At 39.8% G+C, this 20,850-nt stretch overlaps 2 protein-coding genes across 3 annotated transcripts in view; one reads left to right on the forward strand and one right to left on the reverse strand.

Annotated features, from left to right (window-relative positions):
• The window catches only part of LOC306758893 (midnolin-A-like), a 4,393-nt gene extending 3,012 nt beyond the window's left edge, over positions 1-1,381 (reverse strand). The window contains exons 1-2 of one of the 2 annotated variants that reach the window (XM_079244319.1): positions 1,205-1,381; positions 65-246 (exon numbers count right to left, since the gene is read on the reverse strand). In XM_079244319.1, coding sequence (XP_079100445.1) covers positions 65-210 — 146 coding nt within the window. In that variant the 5' untranslated portion in view covers positions 211-246; positions 1,205-1,381. Of the gene's footprint in view, positions 1-64; positions 473-1,204 lie in introns of those variants that run through there. The other variant, XM_079244318.1, reaches the window with a different exon arrangement.
• A 7,937-nt stretch (positions 1,382-9,318) lies between these two features.
• Positions 9,319-19,405, forward strand: cbarpa (CACN subunit beta associated regulatory protein a; the record flags this gene model as incomplete). Its single annotated transcript, XM_079243824.1, has 9 exons — positions 9,319-9,366; positions 15,059-15,204; positions 15,341-15,402; positions 15,515-15,677; positions 15,762-15,936; positions 16,034-16,177; positions 16,870-17,068; positions 17,204-17,408; positions 17,509-19,405. The coding sequence occupies 9 exons, from the start codon at positions 9,319-9,321 to the stop codon at positions 19,403-19,405; spliced, it is 3,039 nt and encodes a 1,012-aa protein (XP_079099950.1).
• Between the last annotated feature and the right edge of the window lie 1,445 nt (positions 19,406-20,850).

The raw sequence follows: 20,850 nt of genomic DNA on the forward strand, positions 1-20,850 counted from the left end.
GAAATGACAACTCAGACATGTCACATATATTGGCTTGTGTAAGATGCAGTATCGCACAACTCGCCTGTTTCTGTGTAGAAGTACGATTCTCTCTGTTTGCACTTTGAGTTGTTGGGAGATGCGCATCTTCAGGCCCTCCGCAGTCTCTCCTCGGGGGACAGTGAGCTCCACCGGGTTGCCGGTTGTCGACGTTATAGACAAACGCATCATGGGTTGACCAGAGGATACCCCAGTTCTATCTGCAGACTGAGTTGGGGAAAAGCTACAAAAACCTTGATGATGCTGTTGCTCCATTCACAATCTCTGATTGCAATTAGTTAAAAAGCCGATTCTGGTCGCTGGCATGGAGCGCGAAATGCTTCTTTCCTTCTTAAATGTTGTTCTCTTTTTCGACTTTCCCGTGAAACGTGCTTAAAAGGAAGCGAAACGGACGATTCAGGCTCAGCACTGTGAAATAGCAGCGGATAGTAGCTATTTCTGAGCGTAACTGCAGCAGCTCTACTCCAAATGTAAAACACCCAACCCCTGCCAGAGAGAGTCCCGCCCATAATGGTTTAAAGCCAATCAAGAAGAGCCACAAGACTGTTGAGCTTAGATTGTCCAATCAGAAGGCTTTCCTTGCCACAAGGCTCCACCCCGGCTTGAGCCCATTCATAACTGATGCAATACGCCCATCATTACATTCGTACAGGATGTCATCATGTCAGAATTCCGTCTTGTTGAAATGAAAGACTGTTTGGTCATAACTAAACTAGATGAGTATTGTTCTAAACAACGTGAAAATACAAACTACACTCACATTATCTTTAGATCTGACAAGATCAGACCACCTCCAGTTATATCCCATCAAGAAGGTTGTTTTCCACAGTGTTTAAAAGAGGGCAAGACGATAAACTAATCACAAGGTTTGCCACTCTGTCATAAAAAAGCTGCATCACTCAGTTCTGAACTATGAACAACATGCAGTTAGGTGTGGGCTCCTTGGACATGACATCAGCTTATTTTGTAACACAACCTTTGGCAAATATTGCAGCCTGTAAACACATTTTCTACTGAACAGTTTTTTGGTTTTCGCTGGAGGTTGACAAATCATATTGAAGGCTGTGAGATCCATGGCTAACCCTTAGTAGGATTTCAAGGTTTGGCTATACTTATTATCCATTAAAGCCATTTCCACATGTTTTACAGAGATTATGATGTCTACCTTTAGAGTTTGCTGGAGAGGCCTTCATCTTCTTTTCTGAAGACACATCTTATTCACTGTAGATAAAAATGTTCTTTTATTAGAAATATTACAATTTGACTATATAAAAAGCTGATGAAATGACAAGGTGAAAAAAAACACTTGCCTGATGAAGATGATCAGAGATCTTAAGTTATATTTATTTACACATTTACATCCCTTTCTATTTAAATCTAATAAAAAAAAAATAGCACAAGTTAGGGCATGTGAAATGTCATTTTATAAACATTTGTGGAATTTTAAAACACTAAAGGTTACTGGGATTTAATAAGTATATTGAGAATGCAGTGAGAATGCACATGGATTGGGAAACATGTCATGGATACTCTTATTCATATATTTCAGCCTTTGAGAGGAGATACTGCCAGAAAACACCTGATCAGATTTTAGGCTGTTTGGTATTCATGCCATGTCCAGTCGCTGGTCCACATCAGGCTTTCAGGCTGTCACATGATGCACAATGTAGTGGAACTGCTTGGAGTAAAATGTGACGTAAGAAGCTGGTGAGGGCAAAGAAATGCAGCTAATATGTGTCCCCTCACAGTGGCTAAAAATAGCAGCACCACCAACACCCACGCTATACAGCCTGCGTCACTCCACTCTCATGTGATTTATCTCATCCCACACCCTTATTCACCTCACCCTAAAGGCAGACAGGTAGTGTTAGTTTCATTGCCTCTTATTTGTCTGAAAACCCCTGCAGTGTGTGAGATTCTCCTTTACTGTTCTCTTTTGTTTTTGTTTAGCTGTGTCATTGTTTTGTCTGTTTGCAGATTTCTCTTAAATCCTGACATAGTACTTTCAGTGCAGTAGATGGTGGTTGCCACATAAACATAAAATTATTTAAACCCCAAACATCATCTGAATTTTTCTTAAATCTCACTGAATTCCCAAAGGGAATTGGTCCATGACCTCTCCCTAGTCTTTTCTCTTTGTAGATAACACCATGAACCTAATTATCTTCTGATATTTTGATGAGGTGCCTTTCCTCCCTGAGCTTTTCGCTGAGATTAGCGAGACGGGAGAGGCTGCTGTTTTGCATTCTTCGACCATCAGCGAGAACAATTCCACAGGATGTCCTGCTCTCTGGAGCATGCAAAGACGCAGCTCTGACGTCAACCACCCAGCAACTCACACATACACTGCTCCCATCCTCTTCTTCACATTCCTCCCACCTCCAGGCATCATTTCCCAGATGTTCCAATCCTGTGGTATGTGGCACCTTAGACATCCTGGAATTTTTAAGACAAAGTATATGTGAAAGGAATTCGTCTTGCATATTTATCCTACAATTTCATCAAATGAGTGTGACATTGTACAAAATACAGTCAAAAGAGAATATTTAGGTTGCAAAGAAAAGAGAGCGCTGGAGCTCGCAGACAGATTTACTGTGCGAGCTAATCGCCTATGGTTTCCTCCAAGATTATTTAGGTCTTACTGATCTAAAATGTGTGAGTTACAATTTAGCTCAGCCATGAATTAACCTATATGATTGTGCAGTGTTATGCATTCATCTACATACTATAATTAACTGATGATACGAAACTCAATTGCCAAATCTCATGGAGCTTTTGCAAACAACCAGAATTTGACAGGAAATAAATTTAAAATGCTTAAATGAATTTTGCCTGAACATTATCAAAATCTTCTTGAAAAAGTGTCAGATTAACTCAGTAATGATTTCAACAGATTTTGAGCTTGTGTCCACACACTGATACACAAAAGACAATACACTTCATAATACCGCTTAGATACACTAAAGATCATGCAGTTAGTCGAGATACGAATCCCTAAATTCATTTACCGGATCAATTTGATATAAATAATCTTAGCAAACCCATCACACTATTTAGTCATTTGAAAAGCAGAGGGGTTTGGGAAACTTCATGTAAAAACAGGCATTAATTGTTTGCAATATATCTAGTACAATAAATATTCAACAAGATTTATATACTGTTTATGTAATGTTTGGTGAAAGCTTGATATTGATTTCAATCTGGGAAAATTACACAGCACAAATATTTGCAGTGCAGTCCCTAATGTGTCCAAATCAAAGCATGGCCTTGGCTAATTAAATAGAAATTAGTTTTGGAGAAAAGCAGCATTGGGCATAATGTTGAGGATTGTGAAGGAATTTTGCTTGATTATGTAGTTTTGCAGAGGTCACTGAAAAGTGGAACCGCCCTTTTGGGAATGTTTTTATAGTCCCCTACACCAATAACATCAGGAGTTTCTGCTGTCTAAATTTAGGAAAAATGCCCTCATGCTTAGCGTGCCTTTTCTCCCTTTTTCCTGCAACATACACTTGCTCTTACATAGTGACGAATGGAGAGTTATATACATCACAGATTTCTTCAGAAAGTATAAACGAACTTAAAATAAATATCACAGAAAAGGTTTCCACAACTGAAGAAGTTTAGTGCCTGATTAGCCTTTTTAAACCACAGAATTAACACAAAAAATGAATGTTTGAAGAAACAGTTAGTAAACTCTGCACTTTAGACATTATTTAATTACAAGCTTTTAACACAGGAAGTTGGTGTCTGAGTTCTGTCTGAGACCACTTTCTCCCCTTTAAATGTTACTTATTAGTTTTAGCTCAGGTTAGAAAATCTGGTTAGAAAAAGGTCATGGGTTTTTTTTTTTTTTTAATTAAAATATATCCTTTTGAGTCAACCTTCATAAGATAAACATTCATCATTTTAAATAATGAAACATTCCTCCACTTTCTGTGGTTCTGTGATAACATTCTGCTTGTCACTGTGCTTATGTTTATGCAGCTAAACCAAAACCTGATAATGTCACATGCATATAAATGAAAAACGTTACAGGATTGGGCTGACAAATATTTACCATTTTTTATTTTAAATGTTGCCTAGGATAAATAGTATAATCACCGATTTTTAAAACATGCTGCATTATCAGAGTCTAGCAAGCAACAAAAAAGTTAGTTGAGGAAAGAGACCTGTATATTGTTTTAAGAAAATAACTTTGATTTATTGTTAATAACACTACATTATTACAGGAGCAATACAAAGCTTTGAGTACATGCCAAACATATTTCCACAAGCACAATAGAATAATTATAGCATAAGGGCAGAGAAACAAACCGTATCAAGATATTTATGATTCCTTCAAATGACAGAAGCTTCTGGTACTTTGATATAAATTTGATTTGTCTGAAACATATTGAAAGGCCAAGATTTATCTTTTATGCAACAGTTTTTTGTGTCCAATTGAATCTGGTTATGATAATATCTCAAAGAGTATTGTTGCTCACTTTCTACTTACTGGAGAAAACCAACTCATTTTTAAACATAACATCTATATATCATTACTTGTATGATTACAGTCATGGTCAAATGTTCCCAAACTGCTTGCAGAAAATCTCATTGACTCAGATATTTGAAGAGGTCACCGTGACTTTTAACACATCCTCGTTGGCAAGCAGAGAAGACGGAAAGTTTTCCAGATGAACTGCAATGTCATATACATTTCACAAGACCATATAATATTTAGCAGAGGGCAAAAATGACAGAATTGCAGTCAGATCTAAGTAGCTCAACCCGGCAGTACACTGTATTAAGTACAGTAGTGATTAGAAAAATTTATGCAGTTTAGCTCCTCTGAACTGATTCACTTGTGCTACTATGTCTGTTTCTCAGTCTGTCCCAGTTGTGAGTCAGTTTTTCAAAGTTTTACTGTAGGTTGATATTTTTCCAGCGAAGCAGAAAACAAATTCTCAGATGTCCGACAGTCCTCCTATCAGTTATAATGCAGGCACATATTTGGCTTCCTTCTGTGTGGGTACAGCAAAGCTTTATATTACCCAGAAGGCTCACCTCAAAGGTGGAGACTAAAATGGCATTTTCAGATAAGTGTGAGGACATAAATGCAAGAAAATATGTATTTGGTGCAAACACACTGAAAGAAGACAAAATAATCATAAACTGCTGATTAAACAACAAAGTTTCCAAACCTGAACAGGCTAACACATTTTGGTTCTTTGTTGTTATTATTGTGAGTTCAGAGCTAAATGACCGCACCAGTTTCCTCTACACACATTGTCCTTCATTGAAAGAAATAGAGCCGCATGTGACATGTTTTTACTGTGGTTGTGTGGTTTGAACCGTAATAATCTGTGGGAATTTTCTTAAATGAAGAGTTGGATTTGATTTAGAAAACGGTACAATGCTGCCCCCATGTGGCGAAGTGGGAGATCACAAAAACTATTGCCGCACCCATCTGTAGGTTTATGCATCTTATCTCACTACAAAGGTACAGAGCAGATTTAAACAAGTCAACTGAAACAATGAGCAAATTTAACAGGTTAATTTTGGTTGAATTCATTGTGATACCAATTAGAGATTCATACCGGAATTCACTCCATCAGCTGCTGCCATTCATGAGCGACTGCTGTGAATGAAGACGGCTTCTCTCCTCCATCTCGCGTCATCCCCGCCATCATCGTCAACGCAGAGATGGTCACGTGGTGCATCGGGGAGCGGGCGGTGGGTGTGTCTAATCGCGTGTGGTTTCATTCATAACTAGTCTTTATTTGAAGCCCAAATTAAAGTATGCAGACGGGCCAGGCTGCCTGCGGACCGCTTCAAACTGAGTCTACAACCAGGTGAGTCCTGTTGTTTTTTTTCCTTTGGTCTCTCTCACTTAACCTAACCAATCCACATGGATCTACAAGCGTGCTCATGGTGTAATGTGGTACTATTTCATTATGTAAGATGCGTGATAGGAGACAGAACCCATTCCAGATATAATCGCAGCATATGATTTATTAAGAAGTGTTTTGGCGCACAGGGAGCCCAACCCCCCTCTTGGAAATCCGACACATTAAAGCTCCCTTGTGACCACTCGAGCTATATTTACCCGCAGGGTAAGAGCAGGCGATGCAGAGACATGGGACAGTCCTGATCGGCGGGTTTGCGAAGGAGACGGGAAGATGCTGCTGATGCTGATGCTGCTGCTGAGCGCCGCCGGCTGCAGCAGATCGCTTTAGTCACTGCACAGAGCAGAGGGAAGCTCCTTCAACTATCCAAATAGACCGTAAGATAGTCTCACAGCACATCTGGAGCACTTCATCACCCACTTACACATCAGGATGAGATACATCACCCCTCCCCCCTTCTTCTTTAATCTACTACTGATGTTAGCCTGGGCTACTTGTAAAGAGAGAAACAGAATCAGCATCATTGCGATGGAAGTGAGTATGTTAGAGCCGCCTCGTCCATCTGTTCAAATGATTTTAACCAGAGATTATGTGGAACTACATCACGCCATTAAACCCCGGAAACTAACACGTGCATGCACTCACACGTTGATTGTTTTTCCTGCCAATTGCAGTCAGTGTTTTGAATTTATTTGATGACAAAATGGTGACAAAGCTGAGATAAGTCAGAGGATGTATTGTAACAGTATAATGAAAGAATGATTAGAATGTTCTGCTTAATTTATTTATATAAAATCAAAGATGGGTCTCACAGCACAAACTCGTTCTTATAAACAGGAGGCAAACCATTTTAGCACATATTTACATCTTTTCTAATATTTTGTATCATTTAAACCACCAGGGTTAGTTGTGGAAATGTGGAGAAATGTAACAGCCTTGTAAAAGACTTTCAGTCTAATTGGATAAAACCCCCAAATTCATTCTCATTTGTTTAAAAAGACCTTTTGCTTTAAAGGTGGAGTATGTCAGATTTTCAATATTTTCAAAATAAATTAACTAATAAAATAACTACAATCATAATTAGATAGTTTTTTTTTTAACATGTAGGTTCCAGTCTCTCCATATTTGATGTGTTATTAAATTACAAGTTTAATTAATGACAAAAAGCATTTTTTAAAAAAAATTTTTTTTACTGGTAGGCAAACATTTAAGAAGGGTCTTTGTCATTAATTAAACTTGTAATTTAATAACACATCAAATATAGACAGACTGGAACCTACATGTAAAAAAAAAAAAAACCTATCTAATTATGATTGTAGTTTTTTTTTTTTTTTAGTTAATTTGTTTTGAAAATATTGAAAATCTTACATACTCCACCTTTAAGGGCTCTCTGCATCCACACTAACTTAGTCCTGCTGTGATTACAAAGGTTAACACAATGCAAAGCATGCCACAACAACTATCCTAATATACTGCTCAAAAACATATATAACACCACCTTGTTATATTCCTCTAGAAAGTACTTCAGATTCAACCATTTTCCCCTGCTTCTTAGAGACTGGAGAATAAATCAAATCTAGTTGGCTGAAATTTTCTAACATCTCTGTATCTTTTTTTACACTCTGTTCTGTGACTGTGAAATCTCAAACAAGACAAAAACCCCCAAGATGCAAGCAAATGCTAGGACAAAATAACCCACTGGCACTGCAAGTGTGTATGCTTCGGTTAGGATAATTCAACAGGACATGAGTTCACATGCATGTGCAGCATGTTTTATTTGCCTTTCTATTCAGAGCTGCAGCCACATCACTCTTGTGTTGAGCTGCTGGTTTGTCTGACATATTACATAAAATATGACTCTCACAGAGAGGGAATTTGCAGAAATGTTATCAGCATGTGTGAGGAATACAATCATGGGTTGATGTTACACAAGCTGCTGTTCGCTGTCTCATAGGCGTTACTGCAGAACGAACATTTTCGAGATAAGCGCCGAGATTATTGTGTCATCAGAAAGAGAAAAAAAAAAATCTTTGGACACAGTTTTATGTGCAGCAATTGGTCCAAAGAAGAGTTGATGTGGGTTTTGGAGATGTCAAAGGGGTTTTACACCTAACTGGTATGGAAAGAGCAACAAATTGGTGGGGTATGATGTTGGTTGTAAAAAATGTTGTATATCTTCTCTATAACTCCAAAATGTAAAGCCAGTGATGTATCATCAGATTTAAAATTCTAATAGAAATCTTGAATCACAAACTTGATATTTACAGGGTGTGTATTTTTAAATTTATTTATTTATAATGCACACATAGGATCTTGACTCATCATGGTCAAGGCTGAAAATCTGGATGTTTTTCCTTTGTAGCATCAAATACTGGAACAAGGATTTAAAATACTTTAACCTCTGAAAATGATATTTTCTGTTTGATTATCACCTTCCTTTTTGATAAAATAGTTATTTGCAACATAACTGCATCAGGCTAAAACCCAGAAATATAAAATTTTAAATCTAGTGCAAGTCAAACAAGCAGCAGTGATGGCAGACCGTTCACATGTAGCTACTACATTTACCTTACCACTTTAAGAAAATAATACCATAAAATCCAAAAAATCAGGGCCACATTTTGTTTTATTTGGACAAGCTTTGACCACAAAAAGTCTTCCAATGGGAACAGCTTACTGAACACACCTATGACAGCATTATTAAAGCCATTTAATTATATTTCTTTGCTTTCCACCAATGTATTATCCAACCTTTTTTCCCCTATGTAGATAAACCTCCTCAGCTGCAAAAACATACAAATGTATGTACATAAAAGAAAAATTGTTCCTGTTTTTCAAACTCCTAACTATTGTTATTTGTCTGCATTTCTGAGTAATATGTTTGAATTGCCTCTACCAACAGGCTAGCCAGGTAGCTAAATCTAACAAAAAAAGAACAATTTTTGTGTATCCTATACTCTCATTTTTACCAGTCCGTGCGAGCTGGGATTTTGAGGTGGGTCAAAGTAATAGGAGCTATAACAGAATTTTAGAGAAAAAGACAGAAGGTCGTGCAGCAGTGCACTTTTGCGACCCCTTGTTGCACAATATAGCATGTACGACCCAAATTAATATTACAAACCTGCAGATTAAGAATCACTATGCTGATGCTGCTCTGCAGTGCAGAGGAATGAGCTAAATCACGCCTCATCATAAAAAATTATTGAGTGAGATCAATTCAACAGTATCTTTCAGGTTTTACCATTGAATTTGTTGAGATTAATCTTATTTTTCAAATGATCTGAACTTTAAAGTGTCTGCATTAGAAAACGGAAATTATATTAATGCCCATCTTTATGACTCTACATTTTTTTTCCATCTCATACAGGGCTCGCTCACTCTGACCTGGACAATGAGCAATGATCTGCCTGTTCTGACAAGTCTGATTGAGAACTCCACTGTGAGTACTGATGCGTATGAACCCCTCCTTCTCTGTCAACACCATCAACACATGCTGTGCACACTTTCAGCTAGTGTCTGTACTCTGGTGTATAATGACTCCATGAATCAAACTGGACTTTGACTAAACTAGAAACTACAAGGAGAGACATGTTGAGATAACAACACAATATCTCAGTCATGATGAGCATCCAATTGCAGGTGGAGAAGTGGTAGTGTACAGCCTGATCTGTTGCCAAAGAGGATTTGATTCAAAACAGGACTGAAAATTTGTGTGCATGCATCCTGTCTGCAGGAAGAGTTGTGATTATCTGCTGTTTAAATTAGTCAGTGCAGAAAAAGAGCTGACTGCGATTTGTCTCTGCAGTGTGTTAGAAACATGGACTCAAAGCAGTGGAGATGCTTTGCTGCTCTAGTTGATTGATAGTGTGTTATTTCTTGTTTAACTGAGCTTGTAAAAACAGCAGATTTAATTTAATCACAAATGCTCTAATGCTCATACACATGTGTCGGTGGGTGTATCAGACACACCGCTTTCAAAATGCTCTACTTTGTTTCCTGAGTGGCATCAGCTGATTGTAGGCTACTGAAGAGACCATGAATATAAAATATATAGTTTTTATGTGAGACAAGGGATTCAGTTTATCATGTTGTACCCTGAAGCAGATTTGAGACTGACTTAAAATATGCATTTCCCTCTATATGAAGACAATCATTGTCAGATTTATTCACTTTGATGAACAGGGGATGACATCCTCTTCTGTTCTGCTCTGCAGCAAATTCTCTACTTCATGTGGTGACTTTCTGCTGTTAGATTGAACTTTGGATTGAAGCTGATACAGACAGATGGACATTTTTATGTTGATGGCCTCATAAATGAATCTTATCCATAAGAAATAAAATGACTCACCACAAAATTTTCAGGTTTTTTTTCTCTCCATGGGATGATTAGGTTAATAGTTAGAGGTGCTTTGTTATAGCTTCTTTCTTTCTTTTTTTTTATTGCTACTTTCTTTGAATTAATGATGATATATTTGGAAGCTGCAATTCTGATCAGATAGAAACTTAAAATGGACACTGGCATGATTTTAGATTTTACTGTGGTGAACATCTCCATTCATTCATTCATTTTCCGAACCGCTTATTCCAATTCAGGGTCGCGGGGAAGCTGGAGCCTATCCCAGCCGGCTTTGGGCGACAGGCAGGGTACACCCTGGACAGCTCGCCAGTCCATCGCAGGGCCACACAGAGAGATGAACAACCACTCACGCTCACACTCATTCCTAGGGGCAATTTAGAGTGAGCAATTAACCTATCATGCATGTCTTTGGATGGTGGGAGGAAGCTGGAGTACCCGGAGAGAACCCACGCATACACGGGGAGAACATGGAAACTCCACACAGAAAGGCCACTGACCAAACCAGCCAAGGATTGAACCAGTGACCTTCAGTGAGGCCACAGTGCTAACCACTGCGCCACCGTGCAGCCCGCTACATCTCCAATTAAAGTTATTATCTAATATTTAGACCGTGCTCCAGGAAGACCTCCTGCACTGCTTTTGTCCCTCTGGAGGGTTTTATGATGACAGCCTTTCACATTCATTCATTATCCTAACCGCTTAGTCCAGTAAAGAGTTGCGGGGAAGCTGGAGCCTATCCCAGCAGTCTTTGGGTACCTTTCACATACATTGTGCAAAATTAAAAGTTAAAATTGACAAAGATTACATTAGTGATGGTGAAAAGAGTCAAATTATTTTTCTACTCTCGTTCTGACACTGACATTGGTAAAAGGACCAAGAAAGTCTTCTGTGGGGATTGCTCATGCGTGTCGGCATCTTCCTCCTCTGATTTCCATTTTTAGCCCATGCAGGCCTCATTTCCCTCTCATTGAGAAGAGCTGGGAAATTGAATTAAGGATCTCACTGACGTTTCGATTAGCATCCCCGGCTTCACTCATCCCAGACTGAGAGTATTAATCACAGAGGAGTAGTTGTGTTGTCTATGCAAGTGTGTGAGTGAACAGACACAATGTATATGATTGTGCATCTGGATAAGGATTACTGCGACTTAAGAGAGTGTTTCAGCATTAATTCCACTCATTAAATAGTATTGCAGTGCTTAGCTGTCAGTGTAATGCCACAAAGAAACTCCTCACTTCTGCAAAATAAGAAATCATTTACCATCCCAGCAGAATGAAATACAGCCATCACAGCTACAGTACACAACAACAAGGATATGCATGTCTCTGCTTGGTAACATACATGAGTCATGAGCTCCAGCAATGCCATGTGAAAATTGTTGCCTTGCAAGTCAAACAGTATGTGTACAAAAAGGGCCAGAGTCAGACTAATGAAGCTAAAGTTGTGGTGACCTAACTTATATCTAAATGAATGATAAATAAATACAGTTGCTGCATCATATTGCTCACAAACAAAGTTAGCCATTGATTTTTATGTTTCAGGGAATTTTCTTGGCTCTTGACATATATATGGTGCATCCATCTGTGCTTGAGGGGATATTTTGTGCTTGTTACTAATTGCTCCTGATATCAATTCTTTTTTTTTTTTTTTGAGTGCTTAATGTCATCAAAAACATTTGCAGAAAATGAAAAGCAGGCCCGAAAGAGGAAAAACACAAAACAAAACCAGTGCAATGTCCCATCCCACGCACAGCTGGTAACAGGATTACAATGTGTAATTTTGCAAACCCTCTTCCTTGATGGAAATAAATGTAACTCGATCACTGCGCAGACTGACTGGGAGTTCAGTGACTCCTGCATTTAAATAGAGAGGATCTAAACCAACACAGGTTAATTTATAACATCTGTTTCCCCAGTTTCTTTCTTCTGTTTTTAGTTTCAGAGTGAGATGGTAAGAATAAACCCAGGAAGTGTATACTTGAGAAATTATCAACATAGAAAGATTATTAAACAACAAATTTATTACACTGTACCAGAAATACAATGGTCCTTCTGGAAATTTTGAACAAAGATATAAATGGTATACAAATAGTTTAATACTTAATCTAACTAACAATAAGAATATACATAACATACAGGTACATCTCAGAAAATTAGAATATGAAAAAATTCGATATTTTTTGTCACTCATTTCAGAATGTAAAACCTGTATATTTTATAGATTTATTACAAATAGAGTGAAACATTTCAAATATTCAACCCTTGAAATGTTGATAAATGTGGCTTATAGATAATGAAAACCCAAAATGCAGTGTCTCAGAAAATTAGAATATTGTGAAAAACGTCAATCTTAGAAAGTCATGGTGTCATACCCTAATCAACTAATTAACTCAAAATACCTGCAAAGGTATCCTAAACCTTTCAATGGTCTCTCAGTCTGTGTCTGATGGCTACACCATCATGGGGAAGACTGCTGACTTGACAGATGTCCAGAAGACAATCATTGACCCTCCACAAGGAGGAAAAACCATAAAAGGTCATTTCTAAAGAAGCTGGTTGTTCACAGAGAGCTGTATCCAAGCATATTAATGGAAAGTTGAGTGGCAGGAAAAGGTACACCAGCAAAAGGCAGAACCGCAGCCTTGAGAGCATTGTCAAGCAACATCCATTCAAGAATTTGGGGAGTTTTACAAGAAGTGGACTGAAGCTGGTCTCAGTGAATCAGGAGCCACTATGCACAGACGAATCCTAGACATAGGCTGCAAATGTCACATTCCTCGTGTCAAGCCACTCCTGAACCAGAGACAACGACAGAAGCATCTCACCTGGGCTAAGGAGAAAAAGGACTGGACTGTTCCTCAGATGAAAGCAACTTTTGCATTTCATTTGGAAACCAACATCTCAAAGTCTGGAGGAAGAGTGGAGAGGCACAGAAACCATGTTGCTGGACGTCCAGTGTGAAGTTTCCACAGTCAGTGATGGTTTGGAGAGCCATGTCATCTACTGGTGTTGGTCCACTGTGTTTTCTGAAGTACACAACCTGAAGGCTGCTATCAAAGCAACCTTGGCTTCCATTAAACCTGAGCAGTGCCACATGCTGATCGCTTCCATGCCACGCTGCATTGATGCAGTAATTTATGCAAAAGGAGGCCCAACTACGTATTGAGTGCTGGAGACACTGCATTTTGTGTTTTCATTATCTATAAGCCAAAATCATTAAAATTTCAATAAATAAATGTTTGAAATGTTTCACTCCATCTATAATGAATCTATATAATAAATGGATTTCACATTCTGAAATGAGTGACGAAAAATATTGAACTTTTTCATAATATTCTAATTATCTGAGATGTACCTGCATATAAGATAAAGTTAAACTGCTTTTGGAAGAATTGAAAAATGTGAGTATATGTTGTGCATGCCAACAACCATTTTATGAAGTGAAAGAGTCTGGATATGAAACTGACCTGTCTTCAGTCCAGAAGTGTCATACTACAAACATTTATGGCATCTTCAAACAAAATAATATAACAAAGGAGACTTTGCACTGAGCAGCTGAAAACTGTATTGTTCAAGGATTACACAAGCTTCCTAACAAAAGTCTTGTTCAAGTGATGCGTCACGGGGGTAAATGTGCTTTCAAAATAAGCTATAGTCTCAGATTCAAAATAAAATTTACAAAAAAAACAAACAAACAGAAAAAATACATGTTGTCTTTGTACAAGGTAGCGATGAAAGGATAAACAAATTATTTAATTTTTTTCAAACTAATTTTTAGTTTCAGGGTTGCATTTGATCAAAAGGTGCAGCTCTTCATATGTAGAATGTGATGATAAAACCTTTTGCTCAAAAGTAAAGGCTGGTCTATTTATAAAGAGTTTAATTTAATTTAAAAAGCACATCAATGTTTAATTTATAAACACAGACTTTCAGTTTTACTCACTAGTCTGGAGTTGTACTTAACTTTATTACAGCTCCATGAAATTAAAAGAATTAAACAGCATGTATTTTATTTTCAGTTTTCAGCAAAACTAATGCAAATGTTAAAATCTGTTTGAAATCATTGTGACATGTTAAAAACAGTTTTGGTTTACAGTTCTTATACACCCATTGTATGTTCATTACATAAATAATGACTAAAACTGAAAGTACCTAATTTGACCATTTTATTAAGAATATTCTCTCATCTGATCAAATGATGAGTAAGAGTACCTTTAAGAGGTAATGGCCCTTTTCCACCAGTATCTACTCAGCTTGGTTTTTACAGGATTTCCATTTGGTGATTGCACCTGGTACCAGGTACTTTTATTTGCACCCAGTTGAATGTGGCTGTGATGGAGCTGTATTGAGCCAAAAGTGTGACATCAACAAACTGCAGGCCACTGATTGGCCAAGAAACGGCATCGCTGGATGAGTCATGAGAGTGATATCTTCACAAGAGGGACACTTTTTAAAAAACAAGGCAACAGTGAACATCCAATTCTATCATATCTGATTGTCAACATGGCTACAAACAAGGAGACAACCAGCAGCCATATTGTCCTACTGTTGTGTTGTGTTTGTACATACAAATAACGTCACAGGATTTTCAGACCAGGATATTTTATGACACCACCTGCACTGAGGTGGAACTCAATTGTAATGCAAAATGTCCTACATCATGTGGGGTCACAAAAGTACAAGTATCTCAGTATTTATCTCCTGCATAAGGCTTCACTCAGAATAGTACCACTACTGCAAAGACTTTTTTTTTTTTTTTTTTTTAATATCATCAGGATGTGCCTGTGTCAGCTGGTCAGGTGGAGAATTACGTGCTGCTGTTGGTGCTGCTGAGTGTTTTTGCTGGGGGGACGCTAGTCCTGCTCTCCCTGCTTCTCCTCTTCTGTCACCGCTGCTGCTTGGGTGGACGACGTTATTCCAGGTGGGTGCTGATTCCATGGGCCAGTGGGATTAAGACTTCAATCAGTGTGAAACAGGGAAACGGAAAGCTGCAACATGACAAAGCACTTTGGTTCCTGTGAAATAGCACAGAGTGAAAATCATTTCTAACTTTTCAGAGCGAGCGATGACCCTGAGAAAACAAACACCACTTATGCTGAGGATTCTCAGCCCACACAAGGTCAGAACTGTTCAATAATTTAAAAAGAAGAAGACATGTATTTTAGTCTGATTTTGTCACGATCCCCATTATCCCTCTCTTTTGGTGTGCCCTTGTCAATTCTGTCGATCAGAAATTACACTTCGCCTCGATGAATCAGATGCCCTCTCAGCATCTAGCTGTCATGATGGAGAGTCAGAAAGATTTGCTACAACCGGCTCTACTGGACGAAGAGTCTCATTCAATGAATCTGCACTTTATGAACAGGAGAAAACGATTCAGGACAAAGCACGCAGGTATATCTCTAATGAAGTCAGGGGAATTTTGAAATTATTTTGACGAAGAAGCTTGATGGACCTTGGATTTATTTTCTTGCTCAGATACACGCTGACTGAAGGAGATTTCCACCACCTCAAAAAAGCCCGACTTACCCAACTTCATTTGCCTCCAGCCCCATGTGATCTGAAAATACTAACCATCATGGAGTGTGACTCAACAGAGAGCAGCACCATCAACATAAATGAAGTGCCCAAACTACCCCTCACCATCTATCAGGTTACAGAAAAACACAAAATGATAGCATTTTATAGCCTCTATAGCAGTCTGGATTTATGAAACCCTACAACAAATCCGGTTCCATTTTTATCTCCAGCCTGCTGAAAGAAGAATCCCTGACTGGATGGGACAGAGTCTGAGTGGAGGACTTCCAGGAGACCCTCATCACTCCATTGTTCTGGAGCAGGGATGCAGGCGGTCCTCATTAGCCATGAAAACACAACACACGCGATCCCAGACAGTAAGTTTGGCTTTCCTATTTATATATTTCTCCCTCGGCATTGTGTTAACTAGCATCTAAATACTCTAGACATAGGTGCTCACATTTAATAATGATCAACTCATCAAATGCATTTGATAACCGGCACATAAAGGCTAGTTTCCGTCCTAATTTAAACAGCGGACTTGTTTTTTAATTCACACACTGTCTCTGCATTTGGACTTTTTAACTTTAAAATGGAAAGAGGCATTTTGCCTTTCATATGATGACATTTTGGCAAGGAAAGCGGTTTTGCTCTGCTTTCTGAACATTTTTCTGCCATGTTTTCTGAGATTTTGCTGCATCTTTAGTTTCTGTTGTTTTGCTTCTCCTTTGCCACCTCACAGTCCTGCATGAACTAACGGAGCATTATAATCATGAATGCATTTTCTCATAATATATATTTTACAGTGAAATATAAATCTGAGTAAGTCTGCACACACAATATGTTTTTCTTTTGTGCAGATTCATCTACTTATGAGTAACCACAGAATAGCTGCTGCCACAGACTAAAAGCTACTGATGCACAGTGACATCAGTCATAGCTGCAGCTGAGTGACAAACTGCTGTCCCCTGAGGGATTTTCTTTGCCCATCAGAATTCATCTCAGCGTGTCTCCTTCCTTAATGTGTCATCACCTCCTTCCACCCTTTCTCTCCCTTCATCTTTGTCAGATGGAAGCTCTCGGGGACAGGGGGAAGACTGAGAGTGAAAGGGGGCAGAGAGAAGACCCCCCACAACCACCAAGCCAGACTTCAGTTCTCCATCTCTTCTCTAAACTGCGGCGGCACGCCAGTCTGGAAGGGGCTGGGCCTTACTTTAAAAGGTGGAAGTTTGACACCAGCCACCGGGCTGCCAGTCTGGATGCCAAAGGTTTGTATACTGTATCCATGACTAAAATTTGATGTGTGACAAAAACCTAGTTGTGCGAGGAAAAAGCTATTAAAAGAAAAAAACAAAAAAAACTCCTCTCTAAAACACAAATCTGTATGTGTAACTTTCCATCAGGGTCCCCTAAGAGGAGGCCCTTTCAGAGGCAGAGAGCAGCAAGTGAAAACACAGATCACACTGAAGATGAATCCTCTCCTCTCCCAGAAGACGCCTTTGAATCTTTCCCACACACGCCTGTCCAGACCAGTGTCCTCCAGTCTCTCTCTGCAGAGTCACTGTCTCATCCTGCAGCTGCATCTACATCTCCAGTCTTCCTCGGGAGGTACATCCCTGGCCATAACACATCTATTGTCACAATGTCATTTACAGAATCACTGACAAACTGAGTGCTTTTTTTTTTTTTTTTTTTTAAATCTCTGTAGGCGTAAATTGGAGGCCATGGTGGAGGTAGGTGGTAGCATCTGCTCCAGGAGAGAGGAGCAATGTTTGACATTAGATCCCGCTCAAAGGCAAGAGGAGGCCACAGTCAATGGAACCGGACTGGAAGAAGAGACAATGTTTGGAGCGGTTATAAGAACAGAAGCAGCAGGAGATGAACTTGAGTCTGCAGATGATGACGACTTGTTTGGAGCAGAGCAAGAAGCTGCCATGCAGGAAAGATTTGAGGACATGTTAAAGAAAACTGACACAAATACAGACGGCAGCACAGTAAATGTGAGGGGAAAAAATGAGGCAGAGGTGGACGATGGAGATGAAGTTGTTTCAGGAGCTGAAGCCAGACAACGGACTGACTCAAGCTCATCTCTGTCATTCATGATTCGCCAAGAGAGCTCTGAGGCACCTCCCTCACTGTACAGAGACATCTGGAGCTTGCGAGCCTCTCTGGAGCAGTACGCCTCCTCGGACCAGAGCAGCACAGATCGAGAGTCCATCCGCAGCGATGCAGACAGCGTCTCTTCCATTGGTGCTGGTCCAGGAGCTCGTTCTGGTCTTGACAGCTGCCTGTCCCAAGACCTGGATGATGAGCCTGAAGGAGAAGGGGAGGGAGATGGCTTGGAAGGGGGAGCGAGAGGGGCATCGGGTGTGTACAGCGAAATAGGAAGTGGAGCTGGAGGAGAGGGTGAGGGAGGAAACAGGAAGCTTCTTCAAATGGACAGTGGCTATGCCTCCATTGAAGCACCGTCCAAGGCCCCTGAAGAGATGAGGCTGTTTGGGACTCCCGGAGCTCCACGGGGGAAGACGGCATCTGAGAGAAGACTGTTTTTCACTAGCTCAGGAAGAAAAGGATCGGTGTGTGAAAGCATTGAGGCGAGGCTGTTCCAGGAGGAGCTGGAGGACCAAATGGCAGACGGCACAGAGACAGAGGACAAAAGACAGCAGAAATCTCAGACTGGTGGCCTGTCTCACACCTTTCAAGAACCATATCAACTCCTGAAATCCCTTCCTCCTCAGAAAACTCCAGAATCCCAGCCTCACTTAATGTCTCCACTACTGAAGCCAGTCACACAGCCGTCCAGTCCACACCGACCTCGTCTCCGCCGTCGTGACTACAGCATTGATGAAAAGACAGATGCTCTTTTTAACGAGTTCCTTCGTCATGACCCACGCTTTGACCAGCAGGACTCTCCGCTACGCTCCAGGCACAGATCCAGAGTTCACCTCAGAAAACAGTGGCAAAGACATAAGCAATACAGCGACCCAGGGTCTGTCTCTGGTGGGAGGTACTCACCATCTTTAGAGAGGCAGAGGTTTACTCCGCTGAGGAAGGGCGACAGTGCTGGTTACCCCCTGGACACAAGATATCACAGCACCCTCTCCCGCATAGCGAGTGCTGCAGATGAAGAAGCCAGTGAAGTTGCGGCTTCCGAAGAAGCAGCCAAGGAGAGAGCAGAGAGTAAAGGTCAGTCAAGTGAAGGAACTGCAGAGAATGCTGCTGAGAAAGCAGCAAATAAACCATGTGAGGAAGCCAGCTCAAGAAAAAGCAGCATTGGCTGTGAAGAGTCCACTGCTGAGGCGGATGGCTGCCAAGTCTCTCCAAACAAGGACACAGAAAGCACAACCTGTCAGTCTGGGAGCACTGTGACTGCACACATGAGCCACATGGATCCAAGAGTGGACAACAGAAACAACAACAGCAGTCAAGCTATCCTATCAGAGGTTTCCCTGCAGGCAGATAGAAGTGTGACTGATAAGCTGGCAGTGTCAGTGGAAGAGAAGCTTTATGGGGGCCTGCGGAGTGCAGAGAAACACGGACAGGGAGGATCAGTGTGCGAGCTCACCGTGTCTCACACAGCTTCACCTGGATTCAGTCCAATATAACCTGTTATGCCATTTCCTTCATTGCTTTCTTTCAGTTCCAGTGTTTATAAGACACACATCTGGACTAAAAAAAAAAAAGAAAAAGAAAAAAAAAAGACCCCTAGGAATTCAAACATCTGTTAAATACTTCGATGTTTTTACAGGTCAGAAGTACCGTTCAGACTTTTACTGCCACAGTGATGCCATGTGATGTCCCCTTCTACTGGTAATCCTTCTTAAAAATCAAAGGCACTTATTTAATAGCATAGTTCATTAAAACAAACAAAAAGAAAACATATTTTCAGACTTACGAGTTTTTAGCATGTTAAAAGTTAAATGTGTATTTAAATACTGTAGTTTTAACTTAAGACAAAAAAAGCACTTTCAAGGGAAGAATGATAAAGATGGTGTCATCCATTTCTCTCATTTTGAAATCCTATCCTCCTTAAGTGTCCTTGTCTCGCTCATCATGGGAGTAAATGTGTGAGAGCTGTTTTTCTAGTTGGCAATATGACAAAGCTTCAGTGTTTAAACCTTTCTTCATGAATGCTGCACCATTGGGTGTGTAGATAACACCCCATGTGTGAAAGTAAAATGAGATGATAACCACAAGAAATGTTGAACAGTGGTGGAAATGCATGCATTGAGTAACTTTACACAAACACTTCATACATTTTTTATTGGTCATCCATTCCTGTTGGAGATCATAACTAAGGAAGTAGTATCCAGGAGCTTCCGTGGAGTGCCACCCACACTCAGCTGGAGGAAGACAAAGATGATGGCTAAAGTGACTGACATGGGATCTTCTCAGGCGTTTACAGCTGGGCGAGACAGAGTTGAACTGTAAAATGGATGATGGCATCGTCTGTTCCCAGCAGAAAGATAAATTTGCATTTTCCCCAAAAGCCTAAAAACAACTGTGATCTTATACTGATGTGTAGCCAAAACCTTATGAAGCTACAACTTTTCCAATCTAGAATTATGTTTGCTCAGTCTCATTTTAAGGACTCTGCCAATGGTTGATTCCTGCAGACGTCACACTATTGCCATGAATACCCACTTCATCAATTTATTTTTTTTTTTCCCTGAAATTTGAAAAGGTTGCAGTCCGCATTTTGATGAGAACTACAGTGAAAAAGGTGAGAATGGTGCTGGAAAAAGAAATCATACTTTTTCTTTTTAAAGAATTTTTACAGGCCTTGTTTGGAAATTGATTGCAGTTTTCATAATTTTTTTTTGTCAATTTCTGAAACAAGTTGCCTTCACTAAGTCTTTGCCATAGAGAGGACTGTGACCTGAAGTAGACCCAGCATGTCCCCGCCCCCCCCAAACTTACAAACTTCAGTGTTAAGCTCCTTTGTGCATTCATGACTTTGTCCTCATTCATGTGGCAACACCTGCTTTAATGTAAAATCAGTGTAAGAATTTCTGATGTCTTGCAGCCTTGACAGAGGTCAGATCCCGTG

This window comes from Telmatherina bonti, assembly GCF_933228915.1.
Source record: "Telmatherina bonti genome assembly, chromosome: 7".
NCBI classification, from domain to species: Eukaryota; Metazoa; Chordata; class Actinopteri; order Atheriniformes; family Telmatherinidae; genus Telmatherina; species Telmatherina bonti.